Below are 18,900 nucleotides of genomic sequence, written 5' to 3'. Positions count from 1 at the left end.
TGATAGCAACTGTTTAAAGAAAGGAAGTCTGTGCTGAAAGATTTCATTTTTACCAAGGCCCCGGTAAAAATGAAAGTGGAAAAACCCCTTACCTCTGAAGGACAAATACATGTTTTACACACACAGACACACACAAATACAGCAACGTACAGAGCTCAGGCTGCAGCGGGCAGAGCTATTTTAACCGCCTACTTTGAACGAATCTTTGCTGCCTCCTGCCTGAGAGGCCCGCATGCAGCCAAAGCTTCCCTGCAGGAGCTTCATCTTCCTTTTCTTTCCAGAGACACAAAACCGAGGTGCTGCCCGAAGCACGGTGCACAGCAGCGGCTCTGGCCCACGCTTGGGAAGGGTCACTCCGCACGCTTCTCGCTTGGTCCGCGATGCGCTGAGAGCATGCACGCTGCCAAAGCCACCGCGCCAGAAGCATCGTGCCCTTCGAGTATTAACTTCCTAATCACCTCCCCATTATTTTCTCCGCTATACACAGATACCTTTTTTTTTTCTTCCCCTTAAGTTTTCTCAAGGTTAGGATGCTGCACCGCAGTGAGTATCTCAGCCTCTGCACAAGCACACCTTGCCGGCTGCAGTCAACTCGATCACCAAAATAAATATTCGTCCCGTCGCTTACAGCTTTCCCTTTCCCCCGTGCCCAGGAGCAGCCGTACTTTACCCGTGCAGAAGTTCCCCAGCGCGGCGGGATCGCAGCTGGCCGCCAGGCAGGGCAAGCCGCCCTCCATCCCCAGCCCGTGGCCGCCCCGGGGGGCTCACAGCGCAGCCCCTCTGCCCGCAGCCCCAGCCAGAGGCTGAAGGGGGTGGGATAGGGACAAAAATCCCAGGCTGCCGCAGGGAGTGGCTAGCCCTCAGACGTCAGAAATACACCAATAAAGGCACTTACGAGGCGCATGCAGCACAGAAATACTTCACGGCGCGCTGGCTGTCCATCAGTGATCCCAGCGTTACGACTTTGTTGGCTTTTTTTTTTTTTCTTTAAGGAAAGCAGAATTCACCAGCTGCTCATCGACCTGCTTCAGAGTCGGAAAATGGGCATTGTTTATACACACACGAGGTCCTGCACCACTTCCATTTAAAACCAAAACAATTAGGCTGTCACACGGGCACCCTGCCATGCCTCTTTCAGATGGGACTACAACGCAACGTATTCACGGCAAACATTAAATACAGCTTTAATACTGCGATGTTAACTAGGAAAAGCCAACAGCAGTCTATTTGCCCTCGGTCTGAACAGCAAGAACCACCACAAATAGCTAATGAAAAGGATTTCTGTAATGGATCAATTCAAATAAACTATTATTGTTCCACAGCATGTCTGTGTGTGTGTTGGAGAGGACAGACCTAACGGCAGTCAAAGCACAACGTGAAATGAAAAGTTCACACGGAGGGGAGGGCAAAGGGGCGGTTGTTTGTTTAGTATTATATTTGAATATTTTTCCTATGACATCTTTCAAGGCGAAAAAGCAATGACATCACTGGCAATATACTTGCATTCATTTCATTAAAATGAAGCAAAATGCCGTGGTTTAAGAGCAGCAGCTTTGCAAAGCCATTGTTCTGTTATGCAGAAAAGACCTCGTATTACAAATGCATTACAATCTATTTAGTATGATCGTGATTTTGTCTGTCTTGCAAGATGAAGCACAGCCAGATGAGAACTAATGAATGCAACATGTGTTCATTCTTTTGGTAGCCGTGCCTGAAGCCAGTTGGCAGAATGAACACAGCAAGATAAATGTCAAAACAAAGCTATTTGTGAATATGTATTGCATAGATTTTGCCTCATCTCTCTATCATGCTTCAAATAGTCTATTTTCAAACTTTGCAAGCATTAAATACCCCTGGATTAAAGTTTTGATTTCCAGACAACAGCAGGATAGTCAAAAAATACACAGGGGAAGTCCATGTCACCATTCAAAAACAAGGAGGGGCAGCACTTTTTTCCACCCCCAAAAATGAACAGTTGATAAGAAGGCTCACAAAAACACACATAGTTGAGACAACACACCAAGGGTTTGGTATTCCCTCCCCACCCCGAATTATCAATCTACATGATTTTAGTAGCATCTTCATTCTCCAGCAACTCCTGATACACTGGAGAAATTGACCTCTGCAGTGATTTAAAAAAAACAAACAAAACAAAACACGCGCACACACAAAACAACCAGAAGGACAGTCAGCTGAACCCAGCTCTGCTATATTAAGCAAGACAGACAACTACTGTGATTAATAATCGTAATAAAAAGAGCCTAAGAAGCTGAATGGTGGAAAGTGATAAAGGGTAAAGGGCAAGGGCATAATTAAGGAAACAACCCTAACTAAGCCAAGGGCCTCAACACGCAGCTGCAAGCACGAGGATTGACCAAGAACCCATGCTTTCAACTTGCCCCAGACACTGGGTTGCATCACATCATTAGATGAAACAATCCTCATTGCAAGATGAAACACTGAGTCTCATCTTGTGTGGGCTGGACACACGAAACAGCTTAACGTGCAGACATACATTTTTGTATCCCTTAAAACTTAACATCTTTCCTAATACAGTTATGAAGCCCAGAAAGAAATTGTGGGTAAAATTCCTTCATTATGCCAAAGAGACGTTGTGTGTGCTAGTAGGAATGGTAAGGAAAGCAAATGAAGCTCGATTTGCCATTTTAAACGGTTATTAGTGATCCAAAGGATGACCAATCACATACAATGGCAGGAAGCATTCAACTAAACAGACTTCTAACTAAAAATTTTTTGTACAACTCATTTTGAGAATAAACATGTTGTATAAAAAAAGGTTAGGACCTCCTACTGTACCAAAAGGATATGAACTTCTGGTATTTCCAGAGGTACAAGACACGGACTTTTAGCTCTAAAAAGTATGGATTTCCTCAATATAAGAAAGCAGAAAAAAATAACTGCATTATGGCAGTAAGCTCTGAAGAGCAGCTTCAGGCTGATGATCTGAAGGCCCACGTTTGAAATTAGATAGTTTTCAGACAGCTCACTGTATACTTGCTCACCCTGAAAATGAGCAGCAATCTCATGCCACCCATCATCTACTCTGCCCCCATCTGAGGACCTGGGACACAATTTCCTTGATTTGCCTTTAAATGTCTCATGAAAAACTTAACTCCTCATTAGGATTTTTCATTCTCCTAGCTCTGGCCCATACGTGCTCTTCTAAGCCATCTCCCTGTCTTGCAGCCCTGCTATCTTCAACAGCTATCTTCCTCTGACCTTTTCAGCCTGAAACACCATCTCAGGTCTCTCTTCTCTCCCAGTATTTACCATGGGGGGGGAGGGGGGATAAGGAAGTAAAATACTCCTGTGAAGTATTGTAGATAAGCACAAATGACAAAACAAGTACATAAAACATGACACAGACTAAAACAAAACACACACGAAGCACGCAAGTAACCTTCGCACAAAAAAAATCTCTCCACTTCTTAGCAGTGCAAAATACAATGTTACACTGTGAAAAAGAAAAAAACCTCTTCAACTGATCATCACAAAGCAAGTTAAAAGACCAGGGACAGAGCCAAGGGCATTGTACAAGCATGGTTTGTTTGTTATTTTTGTTCTGGGAGGTTGTGGGTCTTCTTTTTCTTTTTTTGTGAGATTTTTGGGGAGGGGGGACCTTCCCCCCCCCCCCCCCCCCCCCCCCACCTCCCAATGGAGATTTGAGGGAACATTACACATCTGGTGAGAACAGTGGATGTCTCCAAGAATGCAGCAGCATCAGTCAGATGATGAACCTGAGGAAGGAGTCATTTGAGACACTTCAGTTTTTCAAGCTCCCAAAACCACTCCATCCCCCAGTCTTTGGAGGCTGGGGCAAATGGCTCCTCCGGCTTTTAAAGAGAGCCATGGTAAGTCACGAACACTTCTGAGTCATCGCTTGGATGCAAAGAGGAGGAAGAAGCAGGTCCCCTGCCACCCCCACCGTTGCCTTTCGGTGACCCAGGCCCAGCTGAGGGAGTTGGGGGTCCTCCCACCAAAACCACGGCACCCCAGCCGCACAGGCTGCAGAAAGGATGTGTCCTTCCCAGGGCATCATTAATCTTCCTCTTTTGGCTTCTAGTGACTATCGAGTTTCCTTGGTAAGTGACCCTGCTACTGAGGAAATATCCGCAGTTGCACAAAGTTTGGAAAAGCCTAAGTGTGTTTTCACAGAACCAGGATCTCTTTGTGTCCAAATGCAGAAGACTGTAGAAACCACATCTGCCGCACGAGGCAAACATGTTGATTATGTTATCTTCTCTCCAGCGGATTACTGGAAGCTCTCCCTACCTACCTTTCCTTAAAGAAAAAAAAAAAGAAAACTGTAACTATAACCATGTCTAATCAATATAAACTAATCAAGTATATGGAGATTAATTTAATGACTCTTCGAATTGCAAGACGGCAGCACCAGTTAATTTTATTTCTTCATATATATGGAACTAATCGTGTTTCCAGTGGAAAACAATCCTTCAATTATTTTGCCTTTTTTTTTTTTTTCTGAAAAGAAACCACAACCATGTTTCAGCAGGCAATTGCCTTCACAGCAAAGGGGTACCACCTTCCCACACCTGGGTGCATCTCTGTTCCTGTGTTACCTCCACCCCAGCAAGAAGAGAACAGCAATTTCTTCACTAACGACCCAATTCCTTTGAAGAAACAAACCCATCCAAACTAAACCATGAAGCCTCACCAAGCCAGATTTATGGCACATGGCACAGCGACCAGCGCTATAGCAGCAGGGTGGCAGCACCCGCTGGAAAGAGCGGTGGGAGCTGCTCCTGTCCACAGCAGCTCTGCCTTCTGGTGACGGAAGGTGGTTGTGAAACAGCCACGCTTGTAAACCATGCTTCATGCTTCACTGCCTCTTCGTTGCCAGACGAGCGGAGTCCCAGCATGAGCAGCACCAGGGCAGGGTGTGTAGACAGCACATAGCCGCAGCACCCGCAGGTCCTGGTCCTATACTGAGCTACGGAATTCTTACCTACAGTAAGCTAAAATGCAGAAAACAGGATAAACAACACATCTACATTTGATCTTCAGAAGCCATCCTGAAGCTGCCCTCCACAGCTGAACCATACCAGTGACCATGCAGTCAATGACCTTGGGAAATTCGAATGTAAATACATATTTTTTTTCTCTGTTTTCCACCAAAATATTACCTAACTTAAATAAATAAAACAAAATTTCCTCCAAATGCAGAGCAACCACCTGAATGTCTGTTTCTGCTGGGTGGTTTTTCAGCTGCATCAGCTGCCCGCTGCTGTTTGTCACAGCCCCGCTGAGGTGGCAGCACACTGGCAGGAGAGCGGGAAGGGTGGCAGTGCTGGAGGCTGGTATTTCACCAAACATAACATCAAACCACAGCTGTAGCATGCCTTCCGCTGCCTGATAGCAGCAGTTGCAAAGCAGACTGCTTGCAGCTGCTTTCCTGCCTACCCATCAAAAGCAGTACGGAAACGGCCAACAAACAAGATGAAAATGTATTAAATCTAAAACACAGCCAGGAAAAGGTTTCTCCAGTGAATTTTATTTTGGCCACATGTTCCAGACCACAGCTGTTGCCTATTCTACACAGTGGCCCGTGAAAACGTGCAACCCTGCCCCCTGGGAAAGGGAGGAGCCTGAGCAGCAGCATCCCTGCTAGGGGCAGCCTGTGTTTTTGTGGGTCCGCTGCAATTTCACCTCTGGTCCAGAACCCACTCGGTTTTGAACACAGAAATTTTGTATAAATGATATTTTCAAAGCCAGTGGTAAACCATGCAACACTGTTAAACATGTAGCATTACCATTTTCTGAAAGTAATCAGCAAAATTTTGTTTCTTAATGAAGGCAACTAACTGGTAGTCTTAGTCATACAAAGCCCAGGCTATGGACTAGCTATGGTGAAGTGCCTAGCTGACAAGGCATTCAGCTCATGTCTACAAAAAGAGAAGGGAGAGAACAACTGCAAAGAATGTTTTCTGACAAAGCCCTTTCAAAATAAAGTATCTAATTCTAGAGATATTACACTGTTTATGAGTTGTGTATTCTTTCAAGAAGAGTAAATGCCACTCTTGCCTATCAAAACATCTCCAGATGTTGGCTGCTTCCACCAACACATTGCCACAATGTTGATTATTTTTGCTATTTTAAGTCATTTTAAACTGCATTCAGCATTTATTTTTTTTTAAAGCTTGTCCATTATTTATGACAGAGATGCTCATTTGTTATCCGCTTTGAAATGGTGAGGAAGCGGAAGAGCCATTATGAAAGCAACGCTGATGAAAAAGGGCAATCCTGGCCACAGCATTAATGTTCATTAAGGATGTCCAGCACAAGACCTGCCAACGCAGCCGGTGCTCGCACGGCCGGCTGCCTGGCCCAGCAGTTGTGCCAACGTGGAGCAATCCCTGTTGTGCACAGAAACCGACGGCATGGGCAGCGGAGAAGGACTGAAAGCCATCTCAGACTGGCTCAGACGTAACCACCCGCCTCAGTATGGCGAGTAAATGAGGGAGAAAAGCCACAGATAGTATCCTGGCTTTGCCTCGATAGCTAGGAACGCCTTTCAGCTGCTAGACTCCTACGAACACCACCAGAACCCAAGTATCCCGCTTGAGGGGTGGGGTGATCACCTGTATTTGGGACCACGCTGTGCAAACACAGTATCTCCTATTTAAATATTACCTCATACACGCAAATGCGATGTAGGTGTCAGACCTTCAGCTATTACAACACCTCAGAGCTTGACCTTATCAGAATATCATTTACAGCCACACAGTTTTGACATATTACATACAACAGCTGTACAGTCCATAAATTAATTACCCTTCTGATGGCACAGACTATCAAATGAAGTGGTTCAAAGGGAATCTGAAGGGACAGTTTTGTATCTGTGTCGTTCCGTCAAGTCTACTTGTCAGAGTATTTCGTACTCTCAATGAAAGGAGTCATAATAGTAAACACCATAGTCTGTTTACATATATAGGATTGAAATATTGTGAAATCCTAATAAGACAGGGCTTACAACCTATGCTGTTGGAAGAGCATAATAGATATCATACATATTGGGAAAAAAAAGGCAGATGGAAACATTTTTTTTTACTTCTGTTGTTTTTCAGTTTTGTTCTCAGTATTATATTTCACATTCATTTTAAGACTTGGTGAATATAACATGGGAGACTGTCTGAAGCAGATCATAGGGGGGAAAAAAAATGACCACTAAGAACAAGCCACACTATTTCCATGAATTGTTTAGTACAAAACTGTCATTAAAAGGAGCTAGCCTGGTTCACACACAACCAAAGAGGTCAAAGAGACCTTTCATCCAAATCAACAAACTAAATCTGCCACAGTAGAAATCATGTTTACTTGAAAGTTTGAATGACATTACTGAAATGAAATTAGCTATTGATTTCCAATTTATTCTTCCTGCAGGAATGTTAATGTAATACTAAAAACTGATACACCTGATACCTTTGCCAGTGCCTCTGGAGGAAAAAATAAACAAACCAACAACAAAAAAAAACCACAAGGGATAACCAGAAAACAACACACAACTTACCACTGTAATTGGTCAATTGACAGGTCAAGACTGAGGTCAACTTTTGAATACAAAAATATACGTTGATATGGCCAGGAAAAAAAATATATATATATATACATCAAGAACCTCTTCCTCTGCACCATCAAATCTGCTATGACAGTTAAAGGTCCAAGCAAGAACAAAAAAGCTAATTAGGGGGAGAAAAAGAGAGAAAATACTTTCTTTGGTGTGCAGTGGCAAAGGTCTAACTGAACTGAGGGATAAAACAGCTGTGGTGTGTGTGGACAAGGACATACCATGCCATGGGGCCAAAAAAAAAAAAAAAAAAAACACATTACACAGCAAAATGGGGGCAAAAAAACCCACCACCACCACCAAAAAAGACAGTGAAATGGAGTAGGTCCTTGGTGACGTTAAGAAGTATAGTTGTATTTTTCAAGAACCCAGCTTACTACTAAAGCTTCAGAGACCTACCAAAGGTCAGAAGTGACAGGAATTTGATGGTATCAGATTACATAAGAGACATTTTCATATACAGCAAAACCATCAGCCCAGTAGGTGATGTTGGCGGCAGCAGTATATGGTCAACTTCACTGTGCCCTTTTCTTCTCCAACCAGAAGCTTCTGTACTCCAGATCCACCTTTGAGTATTTAGAGCTGGAAAACAAGAGTACAATCCAAAACATACTGAAACCCCTAGGGACACATTGACTTTAGCAGAAATTTAATCCAGCCTCAGATGAAGAGTTTATCCATCTGTTCTTTGAGAAGGATGAAAGTCTATGTTTTAAGTGGATAAAATACCAGGGATTATTGGACCAAAATTAAAAGCAACTTCTTCCCTAGCAGAGAAAACAAAACCACTGACTGCTATAAATTCTGAAGGGCATAGGATAAGCAACAAAATTTGCCCTGGCATTAGCAACACATAGGAACTGAATTAGTATTTTCTTAATTTTAAAATATTTTATAAATACAAGTGGATATTCCCAAACCATGTAAGTCAGTAGACTTCATGTAGCTAGCTGCACACTTACATATGTGCAAGTTTACATGATCAAGACTGATGGGAGAATAATTTCACTGCAAGATTTTTAGACAAACTATCTTTATATTTAATTTTTTTCTTTATGCAAGTTTTTGGGGCTTGTGTTCGTGTGCTTATTTTTAAGCACCAAGTTCTAGCCTACAGAAAACTTGAGAATACTGTTTAGTTTTGAATTACATATTCCCTATGAAATGGACTGTAAACACTTTTTCTCCTATCAGCTTGCTAGATGATTAAAGCAGTCCATAAAGCTTTGGAGAATCACAGAACTGGACCTGGCTATACAGCTTTGAAATTATGGACATTATAAAGCATTGCTATATTTACAGTCTATGTTTTTCCTTAGTATTCCAAACTTCTGAAGTCAGTGAGACAACCTCAAGACAGTCTTCATACATGAAAGATGTACCAAACCTAGTAAAGTGCTCTGAATTAGTTACCAAAACCAAGATTTTTGTTTTTAAAGCATGTATACCATAGGTTCCATGTGACCATCAAAATACTCAGTCCAGTATACAAGACACCCTGAAGTCCCCATATTCTTCCTTTTTCTAATCCCAAGCCAAAACAACTCCACTGTTGTTTTGTCGGTGTTTTTTTGTGTTTTTTTGTTTTGTTTTGTTAAATTTTTAAGTCCACTCAACAGCTTCTGAAGTTTGCCAAAACAGAACTTCAGAAGACAAAGTACATCAGCCATTTATTTATCAATGAGTTTGAAATCAACACAGCAGCTTGGAGGACACAGAGAGCAATTGACAATGTTGTATCTTCAGTACAAGTTTTATTTGGTAGAAATGCTTTGCCTCGTATCTCTATAAACAGGAAGACTCAGCTATTTCCTTCAACCAGCGCTAGAGAGTTACTAAAATAAGATAATAAGCCTGTAGCAAAATCTACTTGAAAGCAACAGACCTGCGATACTGGACATCTTGACAGGCATAATAGTTCTCTGTTGGCTTGTTTACAGCTTGAATATGTTTTTTCTATTTTCAGCATAAGTGAAGGCTACTACAGGAAAGCATACACTACCAAATTATACTGCAGGGCACCAAAGGAAAGTAGTGGTATTAGGTAACAGTAAGAAGACAGACTGAAATATCAAGGAAAGAAAAATCCAGACCCTTTTTCTGAAGTCTGCTTTTGTGTTTTGTGTTTCTGTAGACATCATTTGAGGTTGCATTCAATGTACAAGGCAAGAGATTTGAAGCAACCCAAGAGTCATCATCCAATCAAAAATCTAGCTTGTCGCTTCTGTCAAATTGCCTAGACTCTGCCACCTCATAGGAAAATAAAGTGTAGAGTTACATGATGTCAATCATTAATAAATCATTTGTTGCCAATCACCTAAGCAGTACTTGAATAGCTAAGATATTTACATTTTAAACAACTATGTTTGTATCTCAAAAATAATCATTAATATAACTGCTTTGCTTTTTTCCCACCACCACAATACAACTCCTTGTTGTCTTTGGCCCTGCAAGGTGGCTCACAATGAAGCCCAGCCCCTTCCATACAAAGTCAGGAGATAGCAGATGTTGATCACAAATGACGACACTTAGTATCTTTAAAGATTTTCTGAACAGAGGACTTATATCAGATTTTATTTCAGTGGCCTGACAAAATTCAAATAACTTTTTTTTTTCCTTCTTCACCAAAGGAGCATTTTATTAAATAACTCATTTAAGAGGTAATCAGGCAACTTATTTTAACTATTTCATCACTATCAAGTGGTCAGGGTTAGCTCTCATTGAAGCAAATTGCAGGTTTTAAAGCATATGTGCAATCAGATGAAATTGGTTTGATCTTACAGCATCCTTAAGAGTCGTGGAGGATGTAAGTGTTGGAAGGAGGTGGAGAGAAGTGGAGAGAAGAGGATTAAATTAAACAATGGTTTGGAGGAAGTATTTTGCTGTTTTTTGTCTCCACTGATGAAATCAGGTCTATGGCATTAAAAACGATGTGAGAAAACAAAACACAGCTAATTTGCATTGTCTCCTTCCTTTTCTCATTTAAAATCAATTGCTATGTCCTTCAGCAGCAGATGCGTTAAAAGGAAAATAGAGCAAAACCAATAAGCTGAATTTGCATCCTGATCCTAATCACCAGCTCCGAGAGCCACACAAACTGGTCTGTTGCTATAGTGGACAAAGAGAGCTCTCACCAAGGTGAACCAAAGCAGCACCTTGGGCTGCCCACCTCCCTGCCCCACGTGTAGGTGGGCACATGCATGGTGCAGAGCAACTTGATGTGGTCAGGACAGAGCACGATGCCCGCCCTCCCACAGACAGCAGGGAGCCAGGCACTGCCTGTAGGATCAAGCCCAGCCATCCCCGAAACACGCCCGGTAATGCTTCCAGAGGTCTGCTTACAAAGTGCCACCCTTCAGTAAAAGGATTAGAGTGGAAATAGCCCACACTTGGCATGAAGCTCTTCAGTTGGGGTTTGGTTTGGGTCACTGGCAAATTAGCAGTTTAAACTAGATTCACTGTTGGCAGATTTGATTTGGTAGCAAATTTTTAGATCCTGCTGTGCAGTTTTGCAGGAAGGAGTAAGCCTGGGCGGAAGGGGGACACAGCACTTCACACAGGCTGCCTCTTGAGCAAGGCGGTGGACAGACCAGAAGTCGACAAAACACTCCAGCTGAAGGAACAGGGAGCAGGGACTTACCTCAAGACTATTACTGTTTACTCTGCTGTCATTTAACATTGTACGGCAATTCCTACAAGATTTTAAAATAAGGCATTCTCACAGATACAAGATATAAAAATAACATTTTAGTAAAACTACAGCTAAGCAGCATTTGGACAACATGTGCTACCATAAATATTATATGACACTATTACTCCTTCTTTTATAGCGTTATGTTCCCAGTGATTGATTCTCAGAGCTACTTCTGTAAAAAGAATAGCTATTAATATTATTCCATCAGTTTTAAAATAGTTGTTTTTGCAAATTATTCAAGTATTCTATTTTTCTCACATTTGTTTTGCTAGAAAGGAAAATATTTAATAAATTCATAAAGATTGCATAACTAAAATTATGCTGGCTTAATAGTTTCTTAGATAAAAATGCTTTACGGTACCGTAGGGTCAGTAGAAGTTTTACTGACGTGCTTCTTCATCAGATAATTTCACTGATGGCTATTAAAACACTAGGTGAGTCTAGCTGTGAAAATTATTTCGCATTATATAGTAGTACATTGAGGTCTGTCAGTTTTTTCTCCTAGGAAAATGTAAACCTGAAAATTGGTCCACTGCAGTTCACTCATTACCGAAGTCTGAAATACTATTTTACTACCAGAGACATTTTCCTTACAGCAAAAAATGTCACTAATTTGTCATTTATATATTAGCTCCATCTTAAAAATTGAGAAGGTATAATTGAAGTCTAAAAAAAAAAAAAAAACAGATCTTTGTAGTTAGTAATAGTCATCTTTTCCCACGTAGGCTGCTGCCCCAGTACTGTTGTAGATATCATCTGTCATGTTATGGAGTAAAATGAACTAACTCCAGAAGCAAGGCATTCCCTTTTTCAATTTATTATTATTATATTGGGTTCCTTGATGATCTAAGCAAAGCAGCACTGTCCTACACAAAACATGAGTGTCCTGAAGGTGCTCTGCTGCCTTGACAACACAGAGAGAGGAGAGAATCGGCATTTCTGGTCCACCTGAACTGGACACAATGACATTAAACACTGATGCATCCACTACTCTGGGTTTGCTTTTGAAATGTTCCCATGCTTCCAGAGAATAGGGATTTATGTGAGGGGAGGAACACTGGCCTCCTATCAGGGCAGGAGAGTTCCTTCTACAATTGCAAACATATTTCTGAAGGTATAGGAGAGCCAAACTGGAAAGAAGCTCCACATAGGTCAGCTGTATACAGACACAAGATAGCAGGCTCTGTTCAACAAGATAGCAACTTGAACAGAACAACTATAAACAGTGTCAGTTTAAATTAAATACGTTTGTTTAAGCCATATGTTATATGACAGGTATCAGCCGCATCCAAGAATGTAAAATTTATGAAGCGGATGTTAAATATAAGGCCATCCTAAAAACGCTCAATTAGTGGGAGGGGGACCATATTTTCTGGTCATCTTTTGTTTGTTAAATCAGGATTCTTCTCAGTTCTGCCCTAACCACCCCTTAACACTGCACCCCTGAGCTGTACTGTTTTCATGCTTTCCGCCTTTGCAACTCTGAGGGCTGCTAACTTCCTGGTTTTATTAAATGAACACATAAATCCTCTTAACCACGATTCACAGCTTCACTAAGAGTGGCTTTAGGGAAAATCAAACTCGCGAAGCATTCACCATACAGCCATTTCCCTCAGCAATACAGCTGATGATGTTGTAGAAAATAAAATAATAACAAAGAGCTATGCAAGGTCTCCCCTAGCAGGAGGCTTGCTGGAGCTTTGGCACTGAATGCATAGCTCTTGTTAAAGGTCACTGTAGTTTGGCGTTTCAGAATGCTTACTTTAACATTCACAACAAAATGAACAAAGCGCCTTATTTTTATGGCTCATATTGATTGTTCCAATGCACGCTGATCCTATCTTCTACAAACAAAGCCAGGATTTAATTGCACTGGAGCATTAAGCAGACAGCCTTTAAAACTCTCTTCCATTAAACCTGAGCACCTGTTTGAGCTGCAACTGACTGTGCCAGAAAGGACCACAGCAGGTGCTACGCTGCAAAACAACCTGTATTCCTATACATGGGAAGAAACACTCCCAAATTAATTTCAAAACACATAACTGAGAAGGAAGAATTAGGAGTTTGCCTTTTTAACCTTCTCATAGATGAACACAATTCCAGGTTCTTTAAAAAAAAAAAAATCCCCATTTCTAGGCATTGCTGCATTATTCCTAGCACAGCTAGTAGGGGCTCCATATTAACAGCAACACATCTAAATAAATTATCAGTGTAAAATTCCAAGTGTCAGCTTAAAACTGACAAGTTGTTATGTGTGCATATATATATATATATATATATATTTACTTCTATTCATTCTTCTAGATGTATGCCAAAATTTTGTGCCTGTTAAGATCTTAGTTCTTCTTGGATCACGAAAACAAAGCAGTAAAGCATATCAATGAAAACACGCTCGTCATTTTCCATATTGAGGAAGCAGTCAAATTTCCAGTCCCCTGTAAATTCCAAAGAGGTAATTTATTTGGCATGCCCAGTAACACAGAGGTACAAAATAGCATTCCAGACACCTCAAGCAAAGACCAAAGCACAAGCCACATGTGCCTGGACCACCCCACACCAAACCCTCTCCTACCGACGGGCAGTATTTCTCCACGTTAGCTGGCATTTTGTTTCCCAAACACCAACACCAAGGCCCCTCCTGAGGCAAACCACTCAGCTGCAATGCTTTTCCAGCGAATACGAGGCGAGAGCTGCTTCCAGCTCTGTGACAGACGTGACACACACCAGCCCCACAGCCTCTCCAAAGCGATGACGAGCACCGGAGAGCACCATGGAAAGAGACGCTGTGAACTCCCAGCAGCGCCTGCATGAAGGGTTTGGCTCCATTTCCTAACTCCTCCAAGGGAATCGCCTGTAAATAATGGCACTAAAGCTGCCTGCTGCTCTTTATCGACATGCACAAAAGTTGCCGCTCCACGTTTGGGAACAAAGTGGAAAATGGGTATGTTCAACATTAGGCACCAAAAAGGAAATAATACACACTGTGCATCAGCAGGAGGGGATAACAGAGGGATAACCAAATCCCTTCTTTTTCTTTCAATGTTTCCTTTTATCCTACTGTTTAGGGTGGTGGTTTTTTGTTGCTGGTGGTGGTGTTTGTTTGTTTGTTTTTGTGGTGGTGGGTTCTTTTGTTTGGATGTTTTTTGCTTATTTGTTTCTTTCATTACAGTGGACAAGAAGAGGTCTTACTAAGGTAGACCAGCCACCTGGAAAATGACTGACACCAACATCGAGCAACTAGCCGCACCAGGTGCATATTACCTTAAGCCACCACAGCTCTGAAGCAACTTAACCCCAAATTTATTTTAAAAGTTTGCAATTTCAATTTGCATATATATATATATATATATGAATATAAATATATGTGTGTGTGTGTGTACATATGCATGCATCTGCAACCTACAAAACCAGGTAGCCACCTGGTCACTCAAAGCAGCTCTCTCAGGATCCATAAAGGACAAGGCCAGCACCAAGGTAGATAGTGCATCTGTTCAATGATCGTAAAAGAGAGGAAGGAAGTACTGCGTAAGTGAGAACACAGAATAATATTAATAGGTGAGTCATTTCTGGATTCAGTAGTTTAGAGACCCCCTTTTGGATATGAGCCATTGGTCAAGGGGAGATTACACTCACATCTCTATAGAACTCTAGAAAGAGTAACAGATCTTGACTCACCTTCCTCCTCCTGAGTCACTAGGCATCCTTCCCTTTATTTGCTGGCACTAATATTAAAACCATGCTCACCTGTTCAGGGAGCAGCAACAACAATATGCCTACGGCTACTTGACTAAATGTCTACAGAGAAGAATCAAGCCTGGAATTGCCTATCAGCACAGAGAGTACTAGTCAAAACTCTCAACTGTGGACAAGACTAAACATTTTCCACTTAGAAAATAATTTGAGAAGTATTATTGCACATGGTGCAAAGATAAATTACAGACCATTAGAACATGTTGTCAGGCAGGTTGTGTCCCACTTCCTCTTCCTCCTCCTCCTCCTCAAACACTGAACATAAATCACAACTAGTTATTTCAAATGTAATCAAACCCTGCCTGGCATCAAGACTTGCTGATGTCTTCACTCTGCCCATCTCTCTTCACCATTAACTCGGGAGGAAAATAAAAAAGAAACTACAAAACACAACAATTGCATCCCCCAAACACACAAGCAAAGCAACAAAGAAAGCCACACTAACAACAACAACAAAAAAAAAAGTAAAAAAAAAGCCAACAGGCATACATAAGAGGCTGGCAACAACTCTCCAGTGAGGGGAGCATTCGGAAATGGTATACCAACTTTCAGACTTCTTATAACATGCATGAGTTTTAACCTCTCCATGTTTATACATTTTCACAGCAGATTAACATCTACCATCTCACTTTTAGAAAAAGGAGCCACTAACAATTGCATATGCAGCACATGCACTGTCAAGCATATGCATTACTGAGTGCAAGGAATTAGAAAAGTCTGAGCCAGTTACTGGTGTGATTAGATATTTTATACACATCTTTCTATTCCTAAGCCTTCTCATCTCCTAGAATTACAATTAATGGTATAGGGACCACATCTGGAAAAAGAATTGTACAACTTGTTTTTAGACAACCACATTTCTTGTATGATAGCTAAAAACCTTCCAGAATTTCTCTTATAAACATATTTCCAGCAATTTCAGCTCTCCCACGCAGTCTTTACTCCTATAACAATAGTCTCCTGCGGAAAAGTATTATTATTTTTTTAAATAACTCAGGCACACATTTCTCTTGCATGATGAATAGTTTTCCATATTAAGATGACAACATTAGCACTGAAGTGTCCTATCACAGCAGGCAATTAAGGAAGAGATTCAAATGAAAAAAGTGTTAGTATCACAAAAGACTAGCTGTTGTCGCATCACGAAATACAAGAAGTAGATTAAGAGAAAGATAACATTGATAGGTAGCCAATACTTACAACAAAGGCTAAAATTGCCAGGCAGGACGGTCAATGAGGAAGGAGGAAAATAAAGGAAGAGAAGTACTAGCATGTACGAATCTTAATCAGTGCATTCATCCATCCGTCAAAACCACCTAGCACAGAAAGACTCAGCAATTGACCGTATCAGTAAGTTTAAGAGCTCGACTTCCTCTATTTCACTCTATTTCAAGGAGGGCTGAGCCTGGCCACATAATGCAGAACTGGCTGCTGTGCCGCGGTGGGCGACATGACTGCGCACACCAACAGCAACCTGGGTGCAGGCAGCGAAGGCTGCAAGCTGGAACAAAACCAAATCCCAACTGCTAGCAATGGCGTGACAGCTGAAGTAAACACTCCTTTGGTCAACAGACACTGTCACCACCAGTCTCGGGGCAACGGGGATGCTGTTTTAGAGCTGGTTCTGGTATCGGGCAGGAGAGCTGACCAGCGGTTCAAGTGGTTCAGGACTGGTCACAAGCCAACCCTGGCCATGTCAGATCATGCCACAGAAACATGTCAAACTGTCTAGATTTTGGGAAGGGAAACCTCAGGAAACCTACTGGAATTTATTAATGGGGCTGATGAGGCTGAAAATTTTCAGAACATGTTTACAGAGTAACTGAAAGCCCTTCCCAGCCTTTGGGCTTGGTTTTCAAGCTAAAGAACAAACTTGAGGTGAAGAGGATTTCACACTACCTGGTTTGTGATTATAACCTTACTTGTAATGCTAAAGATAAGCAGAAAACCTCCTCCTACAAAAACGGACAAAAAGATTAAGAAAAGCAAGCATGTTTCAGAGCTTATGGGGTACAGAGTAAAAACAGCTAGAAGCCTACTTAAGCTGAACCAGGAAAAAGAAATAATGGGGGTATTACTGTTTCTATGCATTTCAGCTTCAAAAAAGGTAAAGACAGGCAACTATCTACTCACTGAGGCTGAAAAGGATGCTAAGGGAAAAAATAAGCAGGAACAAACACTGAAACGTACTTTGCCTTCTATTTCAATAAAGATAATAAAATGATACACTGAAAATGAGGCTTGGATAATGGTTATTACCACATACAGTGTGGAAACAAAATTAGAACATTTACAAGAAAGAAATAAGGGGATCTGGATAATCTCCATCCCACAATGCTGAAATAATTGGCACACAGAACAATGACAGATACGCCAAAAATCATTAAGAGAGGGAGGGGGGAAAGGAAGTAGTTTGGGAGAGAACGAAAGCAATCTTGGCGCTACAAGCATACTAGTATGACCTTGATAACACAAGATCTGAAAAAGAAGTCAAGGAAATGTAGTAGTGAAATGAACAGTGAAATGAAAATGAGGCAAATTTGACTTTAATAGGGTAGTTTATTCATCAAAAAAGGATAATACAGTGAACTTAAACCAGAAGAAAAGCAAGAGCTGATGTGGTCCCTCTTCAAACAATATTTAAGGTGGAGACCTATAAGAGTTGAAAGATGAACAAAGCACTGGCTGAAGGAAAGGCAATAGAAAGATATCCAGAAAAAGAGACAGTACAGTGTTCCTAAGGAACTGTGAAATCAGTTATTAAATAATTTATGTACCAACAAAAAGCAGGTACCCACTAATGACTTCTGGTAGAAAAAAAGTTGGGAGAAACAATTGTTCCTGAAACCATCTCACGGAAATTTGTCAGTCTTTTGGGTTGGCTGGAGCAATGCAAATGCAATGAAATTTGCATACCAAATGAAAGCCTATTATGAACGATGACTTTTGCTATGGTCAGGGACCCATACAGGAGATGAAGGGGAGAAGAGAGATCTCAGAACACAAAAGACCATATATTCCTGTTAGCCCTCATAACAGCTGTTTGATACTGATGCTTTTCAGTTATTCTACAAACAAGAAAATGTATTTTTACTGGAAAACCAGAAGCAATCAATTATATAAAGTACTGGTAAACCACTATTTGTAATTTTATATGGTTGTGGTTACCTAATTCAAAGCAAAAACACAGGAAAAATGACATGCTTCCCTTCAAAAACCATTTAATTGAAACAGGTGCAGAGAAGACTACTCAGAGGGTTGAAAAAACTATTTTATGAGGGAAGCTGAAGCACTTGGAATGCTTTAGACTAACAACTACATGCTAAAAGCAACACAACTCTGTAGGTACGTCTTGTGTAGAGCAGAGAAGACTTTATAGGGAAAGGATGGCTTGGTCAGAGTGGAAATGCAGAGAAATCCCAGCTCAGAGAGTGGAACTGCCTTTCAACTGGGATGGGGCAGACAAGGGGCAAAAACTGAAAATGCACTGATTATCTGAGACAGAAAAAAAAAAAATCTTCAACAACTCACTGTTTGGCTCAGGCATGGAAGGGCTCCCTCTACCCTGAAGCAAGAGATATGACTCCAGCCAGAGAGATGGAGGACAAGCTGTACTGTAGTGGGAAAGGAAACATCGGCAAGGTCTGCCTGGCACCTCACTCATATTTTTAACTACTGTTCAGGTAAAGCTTTTCTGGGTCAGACTTCTGTAGTTCAGGTACAGTCCATTCCCCACTTATCCCCTGTTATAACAGAGGCGTAAGACAATGTCTCTGACCCTTTATGCTGTTTCCGTGGGGCACACTACAGTTTACTCGCTGTTTCAGTCTTTCATGAAGGCTTTCAATTT

General features: G+C 41.4%; 1 protein-coding gene across 15 annotated transcripts in view; it reads right to left on the bottom strand.

Moving 5' to 3' along the window:
- Positions 1–18,900, bottom strand: part of EML4 (EMAP like 4) — a 158,701-nt gene that overhangs the window by 90,817 nt on the left and 48,984 nt on the right. Inside the window, exon 1 of one of the 15 annotated variants that reach the window (XM_080586116.1) lies at positions 16,251–16,511. The exons of 11 other annotated variants lie outside the window; for them this stretch is intronic. In XM_080586116.1, the coding sequence (XP_080442242.1) occupies positions 16,251–16,323 (73 nt within the window). In that variant the 5' untranslated portion in view covers positions 16,324–16,511. Of the gene's footprint in view, positions 1–670; positions 834–895; positions 5,235–16,250; positions 16,512–18,900 lie in introns of those variants that run through there. 3 more of the 15 variants (XM_080586112.1, XM_080586105.1, XM_080586117.1) reach the window with 3 other exon arrangements.

Source organism: Anser brachyrhynchus, assembly GCF_964034855.1.
Source record: "Anser brachyrhynchus genome assembly, chromosome: 3".
Taxonomy (NCBI): Eukaryota; Metazoa; Chordata; class Aves; order Anseriformes; family Anatidae; genus Anser; species Anser brachyrhynchus.
The sequence above is the reverse complement of the archived record's forward strand: the minus strand, read 5'-3'. Positions and strand labels throughout refer to the sequence as shown.